The 20,150-nt window shown below is 41.1% G+C and overlaps 1 protein-coding gene across 1 annotated transcript in view; it reads right to left on the reverse strand.

Moving 5' to 3' along the window:
- The window catches only part of fgd4a (FYVE, RhoGEF and PH domain containing 4a), a 32,957-nt gene that overhangs the window by 1,767 nt on the left and 11,040 nt on the right, over positions 1–20,150 (reverse strand). Inside the window, exons 2-18 of the mRNA XM_061284143.1 lie at positions 16,938–17,021; positions 16,665–16,748; positions 9,665–9,817; positions 8,553–8,748; positions 5,678–6,104; positions 3,689–3,778; positions 3,455–3,600; positions 3,143–3,299; positions 2,914–3,052; positions 2,475–2,533; positions 2,257–2,403; positions 1,814–1,986; positions 1,495–1,525; positions 1,309–1,389; positions 1,102–1,227; positions 241–378; positions 20–160 (exon numbers count right to left, since the gene is read on the reverse strand). Of these exons, the coding sequence (XP_061140127.1) occupies positions 20–160; positions 241–378; positions 1,102–1,227; positions 1,309–1,389; positions 1,495–1,525; positions 1,814–1,986; positions 2,257–2,403; positions 2,475–2,533; positions 2,914–3,052; positions 3,143–3,299; positions 3,455–3,600; positions 3,689–3,778; positions 5,678–6,104; positions 8,553–8,748; positions 9,665–9,817; positions 16,665–16,748; positions 16,938–17,021 (2,372 nt within the window). The remainder of the gene's footprint in view (positions 1–19; positions 161–240; positions 379–1,101; positions 1,228–1,308; positions 1,390–1,494; positions 1,526–1,813; positions 1,987–2,256; positions 2,404–2,474; positions 2,534–2,913; positions 3,053–3,142; positions 3,300–3,454; positions 3,601–3,688; positions 3,779–5,677; positions 6,105–8,552; positions 8,749–9,664; positions 9,818–16,664; positions 16,749–16,937; positions 17,022–20,150) is intronic.

The raw sequence follows: 20,150 nt of genomic DNA on the forward strand, positions 1-20,150 counted from the left end.
ACATTTCTATTCCTTTTACCTGAGGAGCTCCGTAGAGGTAGAGCACCAGACACTCCTTCTCAGGTATAACACACCACACCTTCTGCCAAGGTTTGTTCTTCTCACAGTACTGCAAGAAGCCACACATGATGCTGCTGCCTGTGAACTGAGCTGCCTCAATCTAAAAGAAAAAAAGTCACAAATAAACATGGGCTGCTCTTCCACAACTGGCGATGCTCCTTTAGATGTTTCTCTGCTCACCTCCAGGATGCCTTTCTTCTTGCCCTCCGCAATTGTTTCTCCTGTTAGGATGGAATAACAGTCCCTGCACACTTTGTTCACTTTGTTGCCATCGTACTCCAGCGGCACCTTGTTGTCGGAGCATTTCCAGCACACCACCTGGGGAGAAGGACAAGTAAGGAAACCTGACACAAAGAGTGGCCACAATTGTAAATAGAAAAATAATCGTGGAACAAGCTCGTTAAGAAACATTAGAATATGGCACCATTATGTTTACAGAAAAAACACAGAACGAATCACTTCTCAGAACGAAATTCGAAAAAAATTGAGGATGCATGCAATAGCTTTGGAACTTAAAGGCATTACGGAAGATCTTTCCGACAGCTCAGAAACCAGAGCCTATTTGTCAGTTTTTGAACACTGCAAATTCCCAATCTCCCCACCCTTCCCTGTTGTTTTTAGGAAACACTTTCACACTCACATGCATGAGCGTCATGTTTCACATATAAGACCTCAAAAACAGGCTTTCTTAGGCGAGAACCATCATCACGACGTTCATCGGTCTTTTTCCATCAGAAGTCAAGCAGGGAACGTTCCGACTAAGCCAGAGCTCCAAATTTTTTAATCACAAGTTACGAGCAAGCATGGATATCAACATGGAAATAAAACCCGGGAAATAGATTGATTGACAAGTTAACTGACCAATGTTGCCATTATTCATGCCATGATTGGTTGAGGGTTTTTGGTCTCACAGCGTGCTTGGTTTATATATTTATGAATATTAAAATTACCTCATTAATATGTGGTTTGTGGGGAGAAATTTGAGAAATATTACAAAATAAATTCTAAATGAGATCCGCTCGAATACCTTTCAATACTTACATAGCCACAAGCTCTGCAGTGATGTCTCCGCCGTGTAAGGGCATTAAAAGTTTCTTTACATTTCATGCACATTGTCACTTCATTGTCTCGTATCCAGCGAGGAGCACGCTTCCCCAGCTCAGCATTCTACAGCACAAAACCAAAACAAAAAACATTGAGTAAGTTGCTCCTAAACATGAGGAGTTGCTCTAAGTACGTGATACGAACCGAAACCTCCTCCACATCCTTGGATGCAGTCTTGAACGACTCGTTTTTTTGCTGGAAGACCTCAATGGTCTCTTGGAATGCCTGAAGAACCCCAAATATAACATACATCAGTAACTTTTCAAGCAAATATAGAATTCAATGAAAGGCTTAATTCGATTTTTATAGCGATGATGTCACCGCACCTACCTTGATCCAGCCCGCCTTGTCCTGCTCTGAGCTGAAAATAAAACAAAAAACATTTCAAGTATGAGAACTTCCTTCTGACCATCATAGTAGTTAGCTGTGGTCATAAAGTTTTTTTTTAGGCATTTATGGGGTCTAAATTTGAACAATGACTTTTCTCATTTAAGCCTAACATTCTCTTTCTAAGTGAATCATAGTGTTTGGCGTACCAAAAGACATCTTGGTTGTGATTCTTATTTGCTGCTCCAGTAAAATATATTTTAATTCCAGAGGCCGGATGATGACATCAGCTGCAATAACTAGGATTCTTATTTAGATCTACCTGGCTTGTAGCTCTAAAGTCCTTTCCTTCCCTGAAACCTGGAAGGTGTGAGGGTAGTCCTCATTGGTGGTTTCCAGAACTTTCATCCCATCGATGCCGATCCGTGTCCTAACCGTGTACTTGGGTCCTCCCAGGCTGAATTTGGGTACGCAATACAGTAGCATGTTGTTGAACTAACAAAAAAAAGAGTTGAACTTTATTACAGCAGTACAAGGATTGGGGGAAAACACAACAGATTTAAACACTGCATGAACCTTAAAGGTGACCTTTTATAATAAATAAAAAAACAAACAAACAGGCTTTATGGTTTAAATGTAAATACTTGTGCATAAAATCAAACCATCAAGGAAAATGTTTGGTTGATTAGTTTCGGTAGGATGCTAATTTACATTTAAAAAAAAAAAAAGTCACTTTAGCACATTTTGCTATTGTGTTGGCCTCACCAGGAAGAGATATCTCTCCATGGCTGAAGTGTTCCTGGCTGCCAGCTTCAGTATGTGACCTTCTTTGATGAACTCGTTAGAAGCATGAACAATGTCCTCCTCCTCCCCGAGCATCTCGTAAATTTCCATCAATTTCTTCAGATTTTCCTGAATAGTGAAAAGTGTCTACTTGAGGCAAGGCTTTTAAATGTGAGTAGTATTTTATTGGGCGTACTTACAGATTTCCGAATGGCACTGTTGGAGTGAGTTGCTGCTGTGGCGATGATTTCTAAGGATTCTAGGAAAGTCGAAGGGAAACTTGGTATTAAATCACAAACGACACATATAAGATAGTTGATGTCCAGAAAATGATTCATTCTATGTTCCTTTGCTGGGCTAAACACGGCATTCCGATTCATATTGCAAAAAAAAATTAAGCAGCAAAATCCACCCGTTTTTATCCATCTCCCTTGCTGTCTGAAAATGACATCACAGTTGCTCGGGGAGCACCAAATAACCAATCATGGCTCATCTTGCAACATGACTAAACTCAGAAAGTAGGTGAGCTGTGATTGGTTGTTACCTAAGACCTGAGCAACTGTGGCCCTCGTCCACAAATACTTGCATTTCCACCCTTGCATCTCCATTACGTGTTCTGAGAAGTGTTTTTCTTCTTACTTTCTGCATCCCGTCTGTCAGGGTCATCCTGAGGAAGTTTCTTCAGGTAGTCTTTGAGGAGCATCTCGTATCGAGGCACTCTCTGGACAGGCTCCAACATGTGATGCTGAAGTGTAAGGCTGCCACAAGCCTCTTGACTCTGCACACGGCAAGAAAACAAATTTCAACCTCACTGAGGCTTTCAGTTTGTGCTTTGCTGTCAAGTAAAAACAAAGAACTTTTAATGGACCTGTATCTCCTGAATGATGGACTTAAACTGCGGAGATCGGTCACTCCACTGTTTCAGCAGCTCCATGGCCTTGTCAAAGTTCTTCACGTATTCCGCATACATTTTGAGGAAGGGTGTGAGCTTCTGCAGGATATCTCCAATGCGAGGGGTGGACTCCCTGCAAGGAGGCAGAGTGCACATTTCGTTTTTTTCTTTTGTGGGATTCAAAACCTAGAGGACTGTGTGTGGAAAGCTCGGCTGGCTTCAGCAGTTATGATCCTCACGTGGCTCTATTAAGAAAATACTAAAATCATTTGAAAACCCCAAACTCACCATTCTCCCATCCGTTTCTCTAAGTCAGGAAGCAAAAACTGACTATGAAAAGTATTGATGGAGGAGATGTTGGAGAAGATGTTTTTCACTACATCCACAGGGAATGTTCCTTTATTTGCCTCCTCCATGAGCTTGGCACAGAATTCCTAAAGAGGAAGAACACATTTAATCACATTTCTACTTCATAGCACATGATTCACCCAAAACAGAGACGTGACATGAAGCAAATCTCACCTGATCCAGCAAGTCGAGTCTCGTAACGTAGGCCTTCTCTGTGTGCAAGAGCTCACTGGCAATCTTAAAGAGTTTCTGCTCATTTGTCTCCTGTAAACCATGAAGACAAATTAGAAAGCAACTTTACATACAAGTCACATCTTGGTTGTTAATGAGACAATACACTCACACAGCTCAGATGGAGAGAGGATTTTAAATTAAAGTACAAGTGTGGTTGTGGCATCAGTCTGGAGCTCTTACGTGGGGCTGTCTTTACAAACCTCTAATGACATGTTCCCTTGTGTTACAAAGATACAAAGCCAAAATGCTAAAATGGACTCAAGGAATACAAATGTCAATACATTCCAACATAGATCAATTCCCGCATACAAGAATGCCCTCGAGTGTCTGCGGGCAGCGCAAGGTTTACTTGAGAGCAATTTGATTTGACATTTAGCGTTATGACATTCTTCCGTTGATTTCGCCTTTGATTGTCATGTGAAAAAAAAAACATCCAATATTTACGGAAAAATACTTCCAGCAACATAACCATAAACACAGAGGAAATGGTTGCCCACTATTAATGAGAGAAAAACCTACAATAATTGCTTGTGATAAGATTAAGAATGTTTTTACTCTTAAATCAAAAATTAATTTAAGATTTGTATTTACTTTATTGTACTAAATCTATCACGAGTGTCTGGTGTTTGATTGCACATACGCTGCATGTTAACATGCAATACAGCTCGGCTGGGCTCTCAATGGGAAGAAGGGAAATTAGTCAAAAACAGAAGTCAAGCATTATGAGGTAGACAACTAAAGGTAACTAGAGAAAACAATCCCAACTAAATGTAACCCAATCAACAACTGTCCAAGTATCAGTTTTTGTGTAAAGATCAGACAAATGTGGATATTTACAGTATAGTCAACGCTGATATCGGGGCCACATTTTGTGATGAAGTATTCTGATCAGTAATGCAATCAAGCCTCTTATTTAACCTAATGGAAGATTCCACCTCAATGTTACATCAATGGTCAGATCAGCTGAGTGAGGCAGTGGCTCCTCTGAATGCTGCCATTGATCTGGACCTGAGATATTTATAATCCGTAGACAGCGACATAATCCTTAGCTCCCGTGGGCTAACTCATTTGTTGTGCCTCTGCCTCACACCATGCGGGGCTTTGCTGTTTTAACCAGCATTATATTCCTGTAGTTGTATTGTTCTCCAGTACAGTCGGCACTATCGAGGAAATGTCATGAGCCTCTTGTGATGTATTAATCAATGTCAGTCATTCCACTAAATTTCTACTTCTAAGCCTGCTCAGAAATGTGGGAGTAAAATAATCCTGTTGAAATTGGGTGAAAGGCAGACCTGACCTGATGTCCAGTCAATTACAGGACACATAAAGACAGACGAGCTTTCATACTGATCACTGCTGCATGCACCGCTACACGAGCAGTAACCTGAAGCCAATGTTCATTGTCATTTCTCTGGCGCATCAGTTTGGTGAACTGCAATCTCGAGTTGAGGATTCACCCAAGGCCATCAATAAATATAAATATCATTACAAAGTGCCTTTGGTGTTCCCATCAAGATCACTTAGAATTCTAGCAGAATAATGAAACTCTCAGGTCTTGAGATAGAGACAAACATTTTGCAAAAACTGATACACTGGCTTTTTGCTAATAGCTCATCAAATGAACATTTTTGATAAGTGATTAATCATTCAGAGAGATTTTTTTAACTTAGAATTGTCCAAATTCTCTGATGTCAGCCTCTGACCAGTAAATATGTTCTGTAGTGGCTAAGGAAAGTGGTATTTTCATGTTATAGACTAAACCAGTAATTGAATCATACTCAATTTACAGGAAAAAAAAACAGCTTAATTAAAAATAATTGTTATCTGTGTGTCTGCAGTATATTTAACATGAAGTTGAACCTGTAGCAACTTCAAACAGCAATGCTTACATGACACACACATGACTACAAACAGCAGTGTTGCACGCACCTTCTGCTCTGTGCTCGCCTCTTCTTTTGCATGTTCCTGTTTGGCTTCACTTCCACTCTCCTCATTCTCATGGGAACTAACCGAACCAGTCCTGTCCGTGCGTGAATTCGAGTCCTCGTCCCTCCTGTTTGTGCGTCCCATATCTCCATCAATCAGCTCTGCACTGTCTATTCGCACTATTTCACCATTGCATGGCTTTTTCTCCTCCTCCTTGCCCTGCTCCATCTGCCCTAGCACCCCGTTAGCTGCGGGCATATGAGCATCCTGCACTTGGGATGACAAAGAAGCCACTTCTAATGTGGAGTGGTTCTCCTCAATCTTGGCCGCTTCCGTCAACTTGTGGGAGTTCCGGTGTGCGGCTGGGCTGCAGTTGGCTGACTTGTTGCTCTGTTTGAAAGACGAGCTGTCCCTCTTGTTGACCGTGTTGCTGCAAAAGCAAAGAAAAAGGAAGACGATTAGGATCGTGAAAATGCAAAAAAGATGAGTATGTCGGTACTTCGAGCTGACATTGTCAATCAGGAAGTGAGGGGGAGAGAAAGCGGAGAGCCTTTGCATGCAAGTTAAAAATAAAACTCGCACTGACTTCCAGACTTCTGTTGGTCTTGTGAGGTTGGTGTGAGGTGTGTGTGTGTGTGTGTGTGTGTGTGTGTGAGGTACAGTAATGAGCAGGACAGGAGCAGCTCACTCCCCAGAGGTAGAAGTTGTCCTAGTTCTGCACACCTGTCTTACAACTTACACATTCATTCCACTAGCTTTATAAGCACAAATCGGATGGGGAAAAAATACATTGTGCCAAAAATAAACAGAAACACACATGCACAGTTGTTCTACATCCTGCATAGAGAGCAGCTGTTTCAAACGTGAGAGCCCTCCAAATAATTGTACTCCTGCACTTAGCCTTATTTCCTCAAAATACATGAGCGCTTTGTATTAGTGCTTGTCATTTCTATCTGTAAAGTAACAAACCATTACAGATATCAGTCAACCAGATCAGAATTTCTGTTTCCATTTTCTAGGAGGCGGTCACCATTTCTCTGCACGTCCGGCAGAAACAGGAAGCGTGTATAAATAGAGGAACAACACGCTGGCGCAACTGCTTGTCCCCTGTTGCGTTTAAATATGAAACGTCATCACCCTTACCTCTCGGCGAGCAAGAGGTTGCTGAATATTCCGCTTTGCGCACGCACAAAGTTCTTCACGCGGTTAAAGCCCAGCAAATGTTAGATGACATACATTAAGGCAGTTTTAAAAGCAGTCCGGGCAGTTGACCACGTGGCCGCCTCGAAGCCGTTAAGTTCCATGTGAACCAGATTAAGACATTAGAAGGCTAATTCTGTTCACAGAAGCTGCGGGGCACTGCCTCTTGTTGCGGGGCGTCTTGGGGACTAATCCCAGCAGTCCTGTTATGGTCCAGAATGATAAGATTCTACTTTTTCTTTAGTCTAAAATAAAAGTTGGTTAAAAAAAGTGACTCCTGGGGTCTATTGTTGGAGTCAGTGCAAGGATACTAGTGATGAGCTTCTAGTAACACGTCTTTGCTTACCTTGAAAAAGGCGGTTATTCACAAAATGTAAACATTTTTGTTTCAAATAATGTGACAACATCACAAAGGTGAATATGATCAAATGACAGATGAGAGTGGTGGTGCCGCCGAATGAGCCATACCTCTTCACCTTGGTTTTCATGTCCCGACACTGACTGCTCTCCCACAACTGAATGAGGAGGCGGGTGTGCCCTCGTCTTCTCAAATCAGCTTTCATCCCCTCGCCAAAGACTGACCTGTAAATGTGTGCTAATCTCTTTCCCAGTTCTTCTCGGCGGCCTTGTCTGAACTACTATCAGTTGGAGCGCTTTGATGGCAGAACTTCTGCTTTCCATCCTTGACATATAGGAAATGTTGGGAAAGACGACGTCTTCCCGTTTGCGCCGCCTCAAGGTGTCAACCTTATTACGACAGCAAAAGTCTTGCTGCATTATTACGTACATTGAGCAGTACAATGTACTCTAAGTGCAAACTGCCTGTGTCCCAATATTTCCTCGGATTGTCGCACGTCACGTAATGACCCTTTTAATTCAATCAATATATTGACAGTGGGAGAGTCGTGCCCTTTGAGACTCTTTTGTGATTGAGGGCCATTCAAATCAAATTGACTTGATGGGATCAACTGAAGCAACAATGTCCCACAAAACTTGTATGATACCTCAACTTGATCATTCAACTTTAGTTCTTGAGTACTTTATCAACAACCACAAGCTGTATATAAAACGTACAAGACAACAATGGAAAAAAATAACAATACAATAATGACTAAAATATTACTTTATAATTAAAATACACAAGAGCTGCCTCATCAAGTTGCCTCTATTTTAACCCAAAGACTCACAAAACCCCCTCCTCTCTCTTTCTACAGTATTTATGCTCCAAAACCAAATTATTTTATTTCTTGTAAAGACTAAACAGTTTTTGGCTCCCAAATTCAAAATGACCTCTGAATTAAGGACAAGTGCTTACTGTCTCTAAAAACACTGCAATCAATTCTACTGTTGACTCTTATTGAGTTCTCAGTAATAATGATTAACCACTATCTTTCCAGGACAGTGAAACAATAGACAGTTAACCAATCAAAAATATCCCCCTTTGGAAACTGAGTACTATTTAATGTTTTTCAGGGACTAACTATTATGTCCTCGTATGTGTGAGGACACTTGAAGAAATGAGGTGCACCAGTTCAAGTGAAATAACGTATTCCCAATAAGACAAATGTAACCATTGGAAGGCTCTCCAATTCGTTCTTATCATGGGCAGAACATAGGCTTGGCCTATGCTTGCAGTTCCTACGCAGCAGAAGAGAGGAAAAGGCTCCTTAATTCCTACCTGTTCTCCTCAAATCGGCTGATGAGGTCTGATACTTTGGAGTGTTTGACTTTCACTCTCTCCCGGTTTGTCGCCCCCCTTCTTCCTCCACCTCCTCCCTCCTCCATCCCCGGTCTAAATTGGGGTTTCTGGTTGTGAGCCAGTGGGGATGAGAGCTCTGTCACCGGGCTCTGAAGGTATGCTGGCTTGGGAGGCACTAAGGACAAAATAAAAAATAAATAATGCTGGATTTTGCTGAGAGCAGCGTATTTCCTGAGGGAGAAACCGCTGCAATGCATATTTAGGGCTGAGGGGGGCACCGTGGGCTACGTGGCATTTACTTTGGGCTTGGAGGAAACGCTCAATTAAACAATATGTTATGAGTAACATGTTTCTCAGGGTTCACGTTTGAAGTGGAAATATCCAGCATGATTAACTGCTGCATAAGGAGTGTCTTATGGGACTTATCTGTGTAGAATGATTAACCGGGAATCATAAAAGCGGGACAAAGGTCAACGTTCACCGGTCTCCTAAAAACTTACATTATCAGATTGACCAGCTCAGTGGCCTAGTGGAAGAGTGTCCGCCCTGAGACTGGAAGGTTGTGGGTTCAAACCCCGGCCGGGTCATACCAAAGACTGTAAAAATGGGACCCATTGCCTCCCTGCTTGGCACTCAGCATTAAGGGTTGGAATTGGGGGGTTAGATCACCAACTGATTCCCGAGCGCGGCACCGCTGCTGCTCACTGCTCCCCTCTCCCCCAGGGGATGGATTAAAATCACATGGGGATGGGTTAAATGCAGAGGACAAATTTCACCACACCCAGGTGTGTGTGTGACGATCATTGGGACTTTAATCTTTTAATCTTTTAATTCCTCTTTTCACCGCTTCCCCTCGCCGGGTGGGACATGAGCACTGCTAAACACTACACTGCGACTGATGTATGAATTACGATGGTGAGAATGCAATGAGGGGGATGTTGTGACACATAAAAATGGTAATGCTTAAAATGAAAACAATGACTTGACAAATTAGTCTGTCAGTGCATTGTTGATCGTGCCTTTTTCTAACCTCTAACTACAGAACAACTGATGTACATGAGTGCAGTCATTAGTCAGCCAACATTGCTTACCTGGCGGTTTGGTCTGTGACAGCGGCCTCTTGCCAGAACTCCTTCCATTGACGCCGGCCCGGCTTCTCTCGCTGCCCTCACTGCTTGCTCGAGTCAGACACACATGCACGCTGGATTTACTACTGTGCGGGCATGACGGACTACTATCTGCAGCTGTACAACACAAGGAGAAAGGAACCATGGCCATTAAAATAGACACTTCCAGTATGATTGCGTTTTGTCATGCCGTGAATTTTTAGATGATTTTATTGCTCAGAAATAGTTTACTTGTGTTGCATGCAAACTCAGGATACGAGTTTAGAGATAGTATTCGATACCGCTTTTTTTTTTAAACTGATAGCAGTGCGAGTATTCACCTTTAAATATTCACCAATACCCATAGCGAGTACTGAAACCACTAATACGTAACTCTGAAAATGACCTTTCGGTCTTTCTGATACACCTAAGGTTTGCCATGTCAAACAGCCGCACTGGCACGAAATACTCAGAATGTCAGATAGATTTCTTTTCCATTTAATTATCGATGGCTGGTATCAGCATCCTTCACAAGGACACAATATCTTAAAATAAGCCATTAGTATCGGTCCCATACTGATATGGTATGACCTCTCCTCTACAGGATTTAGACATCTTAAGATCAATTCAAACTGCAGTCATCAGCCCGAGATAATGGTTGAGCAGCTGATGGTCCAGTGAGGTTCCCATCCAACCAGCTGGTCCCAGCTGGTGCAGCAGTGCTGTTTATTTAGCTAGACAACAGTGAGGTAATGGAGCGACGGACACAGACTGGCAGTGTTAACAGTAGCCTTGATCTATTGCTCCGCTCTCTATCTCTCATGCACACAAATGCCCATTCAGACACACACACACACACACACACACACACACACATCCTTATATGGTCTAAAACTCTCTCATTGTTTAACATTGCATTTTCCATGTAAGGTGTTCACTTAAAGGTGGTGCGTGATTACCAAATAGTATCAATATTCTATACAGAGCTGGATGGAGAAATTAGAGTAGCTTTCTGCTTTCCTTGCTTTGCTTGTTTGAATAAACAGCATGTGCTGGATTATTTGTGGAGGCTGAATCTTAAAGCCTAAAAGTATCCAGGCCACAGAATGTTAAACAACTATCATTTGGGTCAGTCCTTTATCACTAAAGCTTGGAACATTTCCATGTGGAAGTGAGGAAGGCTCCCGTCGGTATAAATCAGGCAATTGTTGTTTTAAATGGTGCAAGAATGTGGTAACTAAAATTGAGGGGGGCGGGGGGGTCGTATTTGGGTAATTTTCCACAGCACACCTAATGACATATCATGACACATTAATTTTTTTAAAAATATTGCATCTTTGGAACAGCTCAACTCGAACAAGTTGACAAGTTTAGCATGTAGACATCCACAAAATAGTGTGTTGCACCTTTACACATATTACTTCTTAAATGTGTGTTTGTAAACCTCGATGGTAATCAGAGTAGAAAGCTTGTATTTTTTGCACACTAATCTCTGTCAATGTCTATGTCTAAAACAGAAAGAAAAAAAGCCACACACTCCTATAGTCAGAGCCTATTTTTACAGGCTGACCGTAATTAAAGACAACAGCACTTGGCATCATCTGAGTGGAAACAGCTCTATGCTAAGTTTGGGGGAGCAAACTCTAAAAAAAGCAGCTAAAAAATGACCGATCAATTCCGAAGACAGCCTCAGGAATTTGATTTACACTGTGTGCGCTTGCCCCTTCTTGCCTCCCACGGTCACATTAAGAGATCATGAGAAAACCTCCAGAAGATAAGCACCATTTTTATCCCCTATCCAGGATGCCATATAAAGCAGTAGCTAGGCTACAGGCTGTGTTTCAGAAAGCACTTTCACCCTTGAGGATGGCAGGGGGTGAGTCTGTCCCAGCCTGGAGGCTTGTTTTCAATGTGTATCATGCCAGTCTGCTCTGGAGCTGGAATGAGACGTTTGCCAAAACCATAGCTCTGCTACTGTGCACTCTTGCAAATAAAAGAAACAGCAATGTTAATCAATGCAAAGTTTAAAGCACCAACTAAATAAACGTAACCCAGACTACTAAACAGCTTGGCAGTTCTTGTTTTTGGTAAATCTGCATGTACTTAATACATTGGAATGCAACTTGTCATGTTTTTGTGACACTTGACAGTATACTGCAACTAACAATAGCTCTCTCGAGTTCGTTACCAAAACACGTGTTGCTCAGCTCGAGCAGCTTCTCATTAAAAGCATCCTGACTTGAATGGTAGAATGCACAGTAAATTAATACCAGCCAGAGGCATCGCCGCCCTGCAGAAACGCTTTGATTCACCTCCTTGGTTTGTGCCTCTGCAGGAATAAGCCCTGCTGGCTGGATCTGAGTCTTGTTAACTTGGGAAAATATAAACCACACAAAAAAGCAAAGCATGTGCTAGACAGGGTGTTCTCGATTGTAAAAAATAATGATCCGTGCGAATATTATGCAAAAAACAAGAACAAGTCAAACCAAACTTCACCTTGGTTTCTGAACTTGAGATTTAACAGCTACCATGACAACCGACCTGTTGCTTTTTGAGGATGTAAAATGTATTTTTATATCCTGCCAAGTTCCTGAAGGCTTCTACTGCAATAACATGTGCATACAAAAAGAAATAACTTTGAAATGCTGATGTCCTGTCAATGCACAAAGTAGTTGAGCAAACTAATTGAGACTGAAACCACAGTGCCTCTGCTGGCTGCATCTATGAAGTGCACTTCATTTTATCTTAACCGCTTTAGCAATGCAGACATGACATGTCAATTTCAGACCAGGTTCACTTCTGTATTTGTTTATTTCAGCCCTTTTGGGTTACTAACCACAGATGTGGTACCTAAACAGTGGCTCACGATGCAGCCCAAAATTTGTAATTTGAATACACAGTGGATTGCAAAAGTTGATTCAAATCTTAATGGGATACTTGTTTACTGATGTTAACAGATGACACTGTACCACGTGAGATCTCATTTGTTGAACTAATTGGTAAACGACATTGCGTAATGCAACTATAATTTCACAGTCACACTAATTGCATAGATAAAACAGGAATCACCACATGACCAACCAAACCCTCTGTAAGAATGCAAACCTTAACACAATTCACTATTACAAACCATAACATGGTGAGCTGAATGAACCTTTACTACACTTGCTGGAAATCTGGTGAGACGAAATGTTGAAAACTAGAGACCTGATAAACGAGATTGGCCTCATTTCATTCCTCTAGCTCCATTTGGGAAACAAAAAGGGCACCTGTATTTTTGCTCCCTCTTTGGCACTTGAAATGCACGCTTTGACCTCACGCCACGTCGTCTCACCACACTCGGACCACAAGGAATGTCACATTGTGCTGCTTGTTGATGGGCGAGCAAATTACACATGCATGCAACGTTAAGCAATGAAAATGGCTCGTGCACACATTGTATTAGAGCCCTGTGTTACATCAGAGTTGAGGTAGAAAAGTCCAGCAAGAACCTAGAGTAGGTCAAAGATGGTGATCTCTGCAATTACGGGAGCAAAACACACTTGGGAGCAAAGTGTTGAACAGGTGCTCTGCCTACGACTAAACATTTTCTCAAGATTGTGGAGTTCACTCACCCAGGTAGAGCAGGAAAAAGAATAAAAATATCACTTTGTTGCCATGTGTATCCTCAGTGAGCAGTTATGTGTGTCCCAAAATGCACCAAGTTTTGGTGACTTGTTGATTCCAGTGCTGGCTGTTGCAGAATGACGCTCAGTGAAGAGACTTTGTTACAGACTCCTCCCTCACTCACTCACACACCTTACATTTTACAAAAAGTGGCGCACACGAGCGGGCGCACACAGACACACACACACACACACACAAAGTAAAGTGTGTAAAAAAAAACAACTTGGTCAATCTTGTCTCTTATCGCATATCATCATTCTGGACCATTTAAAAACTCCACGGGAAAGAATGTTTTCATGCACAAACACACACGTGCACGCTTACACTCATCCACACACAACGTCTAGTCCCCAGGCCAAGTACATGTGCAAACATAGCAAGCCAAAATAAACAAGACAATGCAAACAAAAGCGAGAAACAAGTTGGAATCAATGAAAATTCGGTTAAATAGGAATACAGCAGTGTCACCACCAGCTTGCTGCAACAGAGAAATGCAGGATTTCTATTACTTTATTAACAGTTTTGCTTTTTAGCCAAAGGTACAAATGAGATGAGGAATTATCTGTCTGTGTAGTACCACGTTTCAACATTCTATAGCAGGGCGGTCTTCTAGAAGAGACAAAGCGAAACCAACAGAAAGAAGAATAGGAACACAGGCTCTCACATTTGGCCCTTTTCATTTTTGTTCTTCATTTTTGTGACTGTGTATTGTTGTCTCCTCGGTCTTTGATGTTTCAAAATAACTGACATCTCTGCTCAATTCCCGTTAGTCCATCTTTGGTGTTTCGTCTTAATGTTAGCATTAAGATAGCAGACGTTGATTCGATGAAATGATATGGTTGGGTTGTGTTGAAAGTTGTGGCGTTTAAATACTAAACCTCAACTGGGAGTAATATAGAGCTTGAAATGAGAACATTGACCTCTTTTGGAGAATTGCGAGGGAAAGAGTGAGATTAGGTGCTAAGGAATAATTAAAGTGTATTCCAATAAATTTTTGTTTTCAAAACAAATGGGAGCAGCAAAACCACATATAAACAATCCTTAATGGTCTCTGCATATTTATACCCAACACAAGTGGGTCTGGAATGTACCCCCTGTAATAATAAGTATAAATACAAACCACAACCTACGATAGTATATTGTATGTATTGGTACTGCTTGACGGGGGTGGGTCAGTTCTCAATTGGTACCTGCAAAGACATTGTTGTGAAAGCTCTGACATAACGCCATTTGAAATGGCTGTAACATCTGCGTTTATTTTGAGGCAAGCGTGTGCAACCACCCGACTGCACATGCCATTCTAAAAACATGCAAGCTGATGGAACACCATGTATTACATGTCTCTTTCAGCAAACTGGTTTTTGAATCACTTGCACTTGAGTAAATCCATTGGCAATGCCAAATGCGTTTAAATGAAATGCAAATTTCCCCAAACAAAAGTCTTGCTGTGGATGACGAGTGTTGCTAGGCTGAATGTGACTCGATGGTGCTAAAAATAAATTGCCAGAAACAACCCTGTTGGGTGTCATTAAAACAGAGTGGAAATAAATCGAAACTAATGAGTTTAAGGCCTTGAACACTGATACAAATCAGCATCGCAGTAAAATGTCCACAAATAAACACACTCTCAATGGCTGAAATTATTTTTAATGTTTTTTCTGGACATTTTGGCTTTTAACTGTCGTCACAAATTGATTTTTTTGTCAGATTTTTTTTATCTGAACGTAAAAGTGGTTAAACGATAAGGGACACAGAATTTGCTGCTTTTCAGTTTCAGTGGTGAAATATTGCTCTAAGACATATGTACCCTATTTCCCGCACTATTAGGGGCACCTAAAAACTTACATTTTACTAAAAAAAAAACACAGTGCGTCTTATAATGCAGAGCGCCTTATATACGGATCAATTGATGAATTTGTTGATCCATACTGGTTGTACACATTGCTCTGCCAAAATGTTTCAGTACGTTTTAGTACGACTAGTAAATTACAAGGTCGCATCGCTTCCCAACATTACGGCAACTGTAGTCATGAGACCAAAGAGGCCATCACTAATTTTCACCAGTTTAAGTAGTACAACTTGTCTTGGTTTAAATTCAAAAGCATGTGCCTCTCATTGACGCTGACGGTGACAACCCCTGCTGCTGATGTTGTCCATTATCACGTAAAACGCATCAAACCATTAGACACGTCCATTGGACCTGGTTTCTATCACTGTCAGATGCCCTACATCCCCCTGTGGGATTAGAGGGTGTGTGTCCCATCTGGCTTTATGCGAAGCTTTTGTTGTGTCCACCATAACTCTGTGTGTGTGTGCACACGAGCCTGTGTGTGTATCCCCGCGTGTGGTATAGAAAGTGTGGCAGAGCACCATTAGCAGCCGGCATGGGGGACTACTACCAGACCAGACTCTGTTCAGATTAACCCTGCCTCATTTTCTAATCCAGAAGGCAATATAAGATTAGATGCAGACAATGTCAGCATTGTAAGAAGCTACAACAGCAGGATCAAAATGAGGAAGAATTCAAGAAAAAAGAAGAAGCTGAACAAAAAGGTGAATGAGGCTATGAGAGGCAAAGACAGCAATGCACACCAGTGAGCGAGAGAGAGAGAAAGAGTGAGAGAGAGAAAGAGTGAGAGAGAGAAAGAGTGAAAGAGAGAAAGAGTGAAAGAAAGAGAGAAAGAGTGAAAGAAAGAGTGAAAGAAAGAAAGAAAGAAAGAAAGAAAGAAAGAGTGAAAGAAAGAAAGAGTGAAAGAAAGAAAGAAAGAAAGAAAGAAAGAAAGAAAGAAAGAAAGAAAGAAAGAAAGAAAGAAAGAAAGACAATCATGTCTTCTTTCAAATGCCGTAAACAATGTCTTGTTGGAGAATATATTACGTCTTGCATGTTTGTGGGGTGTTGAGAATAGCTCGGTTTGAACTTTTATATAATGCATGGAGCAAGAGGAAGGCAGGGATAAAAAAATGGACAGACAATGCTCTACAGAACTTGTAGTAACATAACATCCCACCAAATAATCAATGCAAACTGCAAACATTTACTCAACATCAAAAAGTACACCCCAGCACATTTGTTTAAATAGCTGATATTTTCTTTACTTTAATATTTTCTACGGCATACTGTACTAAGAAAACACTACCAGAAAGGTGGACCCTCAAAAATGTTGCAAGCTAAATTAAAAAAAAAAATCTAGAAGGATAAAAAAAAAAGAAGAAGCTTTTCCCACATTTTGTGCCAGCCCAATTTAAATGGTCCTTTGATGTCAATAGCTGTCAATGTCAAAAAGATGGCTGCAAGGTGAGTGCGAGTGAAACATCTTACCTGTGGAAGGCTCACTTTTCACAGTCAAACAGGCTTCTTCATCAGCACACTTGGACTGGAAGCACACCACATCATCGTTCCTCTCTGCAAACAGGTGACAGAATTCACAATTTCAATGATGCAAACTTGATTTCCTTACAGCATGAATATTGAAGCTTAAAAAAGACAAAAGAAAATAAATCAATTGATTGAAATGGACTGTTTTCCCATGACATGAAAGATAGACAAATAAAAGGATGGCTGCAAGGTGAGTGCGAAAGTGAAGCATCTTACCTGTGGTTGGCTCAATTTTCACAGGCACACAGGCTTCTTCATCGCCACACTTGGACTGGAAACACGCCACGTTATCGTTGCTCTCTGCAAGCACATGAGTCGGAATCCACAATTACAATGATGCAAACGAGATGACAGCATCACAGCACATCACAAATCAAATCCACAACCATCACATCGAAAAAATGCAAAGCTGGTGAGGCCCCTGTTAACTCCAACCATAACTTGTTTATTTGAAGAACACAAAGCAACAGTCTTTGGAGACAGAAACTAATTAGCCTGTCTGGGATATGTAGGGCATAGCCTATGGGGACAGCTAACAATAATTATACACAGCCCGTTAATATGCATAGAAAAGATTAAAGAGAAAATAGCATAAAAAACAATGAGGACTCAAAGGAGAAATCAGACATAACTCAAACAATAATGGAGCAACACTCTCAATAGCAAGTAAAAAAAAAAAACCCCTCAAAGAATCAAAGCTGTAAGCAATGCAAAGCAGTAAACATGTAAGTGTGCACGCCACACACAGTGCAATAAATCAGTTGGACATGTATGTAAACACACTCCACTGGGCTCCAGCTGACGCCCTGATGACTGTCACATTGCAGAAAGCCACAATGTGATGTTGACTGACTTCTTGACTCATCAGCCGTCACTCTGTGTTATCCTACGCTACATGACGGAATGTATATCATCATCAGATAAGATACAGCATACTGACCATTAACATTTCTAGAACTTTAATAGTGAATTGCGGATATGGAAATATGAAATAAATGTTGCTTAGTAATCTTATGTTGTTTATTTTCTGCTTTCATATTTTATGACAGCACAGGAGATGTGAACAAATATTTTGTTGATGTTTATTGTGTTTCCATTCTTACATTTTTTTTTATTATTATTGTAGAATTGCTGGATCATGGCATAATTGTTATCCTTGGTGGTTTCTCAGTTTCTTTGACCTGCACTAAAACCTAGTCTTGAACTCAAAATCTTCCGTATGTGTAAACAATGACTCATCCATCCATTCACAGGACCCCATATTTCATTATACCCAGCAATAGTCAAGATTCAATGCTTTATAATTATTGAATAAATGTGCTTTACAGTACTTGGAAATGTATGCGGAAAATCTCTAATTCTTTAACTAGTAATGAGGAAAATAAGCAGACTAAGCCTCAATCCCAATATATGGGTACTATGCTCCTTTACATCTCATCTTGTCCCATCCCCCTAGAAATTCATGAGAACCAAGATTCTCCGTAAACTAGGGGTTGGGCCACAAAAAAGACTGCACGACCCTACAGCACGACGACAGACCCTCGACTTGCCAACACGACATGACTTCTACACAGTTTGCCCCCTCGGCAACAGGCGTCAACATTGGTGCATAAAAATACAGGAGAAGCACATACATGCAGGTAATATTTATTGATTCTCATTGTAATGACACTTATGTTTGGCTTAAAAGTTCCGAAATGTGCTGTATAATTCAGGTTTTATTGTATTTTATATGACATATTCTGAGTTGAGTGTTATGAAGCTTAAACCACATCGGAGCAAACTAGTCTTCCTGGCTCCAAATGATGACGTCATGAGTCGAGTATGTTCCCAATTCCCTTTTATTTTATTTTTTTTTACCCTTTGTCTTCATTTCTCCAAAGAGTAAGGGGAAGGGACGAGACAAAGGTTTCGGGTTAAGAGGAAAGAATGGGATTGAGCCTGAGTCAAATACTGACCTATTACAGACAGAGGCTGTTACAAAACGAGTGTGTGTGTGTGTGTGTGCGTGCGTGCGTGCGTGCACGTGCGTGCGTGTGTGTGTGTAGGTAAAGAAGGGGGTATAATATTGTGGCTCAGGGATTAAACTAGAGCTTTCTCCATTTGCCATCTGGAGTCCTCATGACAGGCACCCTGCTGTTTACATGTGCACCCATAAACACACATGCTGTAAGTTTCTTTATTATAACTATAAACATGTCAAAGCAGCTTAAACATCCATATTCCTATTATAACATTTGCATAAAGAACACACTAAGCGCGATACTGTCACCAGATGCTCGGCTACGTGACCAACATCATCACACTCTTATTATTTCAAGTGGGAAGTGTCACCATGTCAGTACTGAAAGGTGCATGGCATGAAACCCGGAAAACAAAAAGGGTGTCCAGCGTGCCAAAATACAAACTGACAACATCTTTAGTTTCTAGAAAAGGAGGAGGACATTTACTGGCCAGCAAATGGCTTGCTCCAAAACATCCTCTCCATACTATCAACATCCTGTTTTCACATACAGCAACGTTTGGCTAACCTACTAGAAAAAAGGCCACGATAGACTGAACACAATTGGGTACAGGCAGGCAGACGCACAATAGTAAATGGTGCTGACTGGTTGCGAAGGGAAACGGACATCAGATTAATCATTGCCGTTATGCAACCTTGAGCTGACTGTCAACCTTCATGAAATGATAACAGGGCCATGAGAAACACAAAACTGTTGAAGAAAAAAGTCTTCTCTTGTGGTGATGACAAACATTATGTAAAATTACTCAAATTCAAACGTGTTGTTCCGCTTTTTTGTGAGTCAGTCATTCTGTATCACTGCCAGTAAACCATAGCAATGATGGACAATGATATCTACAATACATACCGTCCCTTGCAAAAGTCAATTCCCTTGTTTTTGTTGGAAACTGAAGACATTTGAGTTTCAAATCAAAAGATGAATATGAGACAAAAGTTCAGAATTCCAGCTTTTATTTCATGTCACTGGATGTACATTTATATGTGCTAAACAGCGCAAGACAGAGCACTTTAGGTTTGCGAGCAAAAGTATTGGAACTCAAGGTGGTTTAGACCGTCCCTGTTTTTGGCTTTGTGTTTAGCCTATGAAAACTCTATTTGCTGTTAAGCAAGCATGAAGAGCTGTCCACTTTAAATCCGAGAGAAGATGGGAACTCAATCAGAGCTAACATTGGGAATGATCAATATCGTGGTGGCCGTGGCTCAGGCAGTAGCGCGGGTCGTTCAGAAACCAGAGCGTTGGCAGTTCAAAACCAACTTTGTTCGAACCATGTGTCGTTACGTCCTTGGTCAAGACACTTCACAAACCTTTCCTGAGACTACATATGAAAAATAGCCTGTATGGCAATAATCAGTAACTATACATACTTCTCCAATGTTATATTTTTACTTCATTCTCAAACAAATGG

The sequence above is a fragment of the Syngnathus typhle genome, linkage group LG7 (assembly GCF_033458585.1).
Source record: "Syngnathus typhle isolate RoL2023-S1 ecotype Sweden linkage group LG7, RoL_Styp_1.0, whole genome shotgun sequence".
NCBI lineage: Eukaryota > Metazoa > Chordata > Actinopteri > Syngnathiformes > Syngnathidae > Syngnathus > Syngnathus typhle.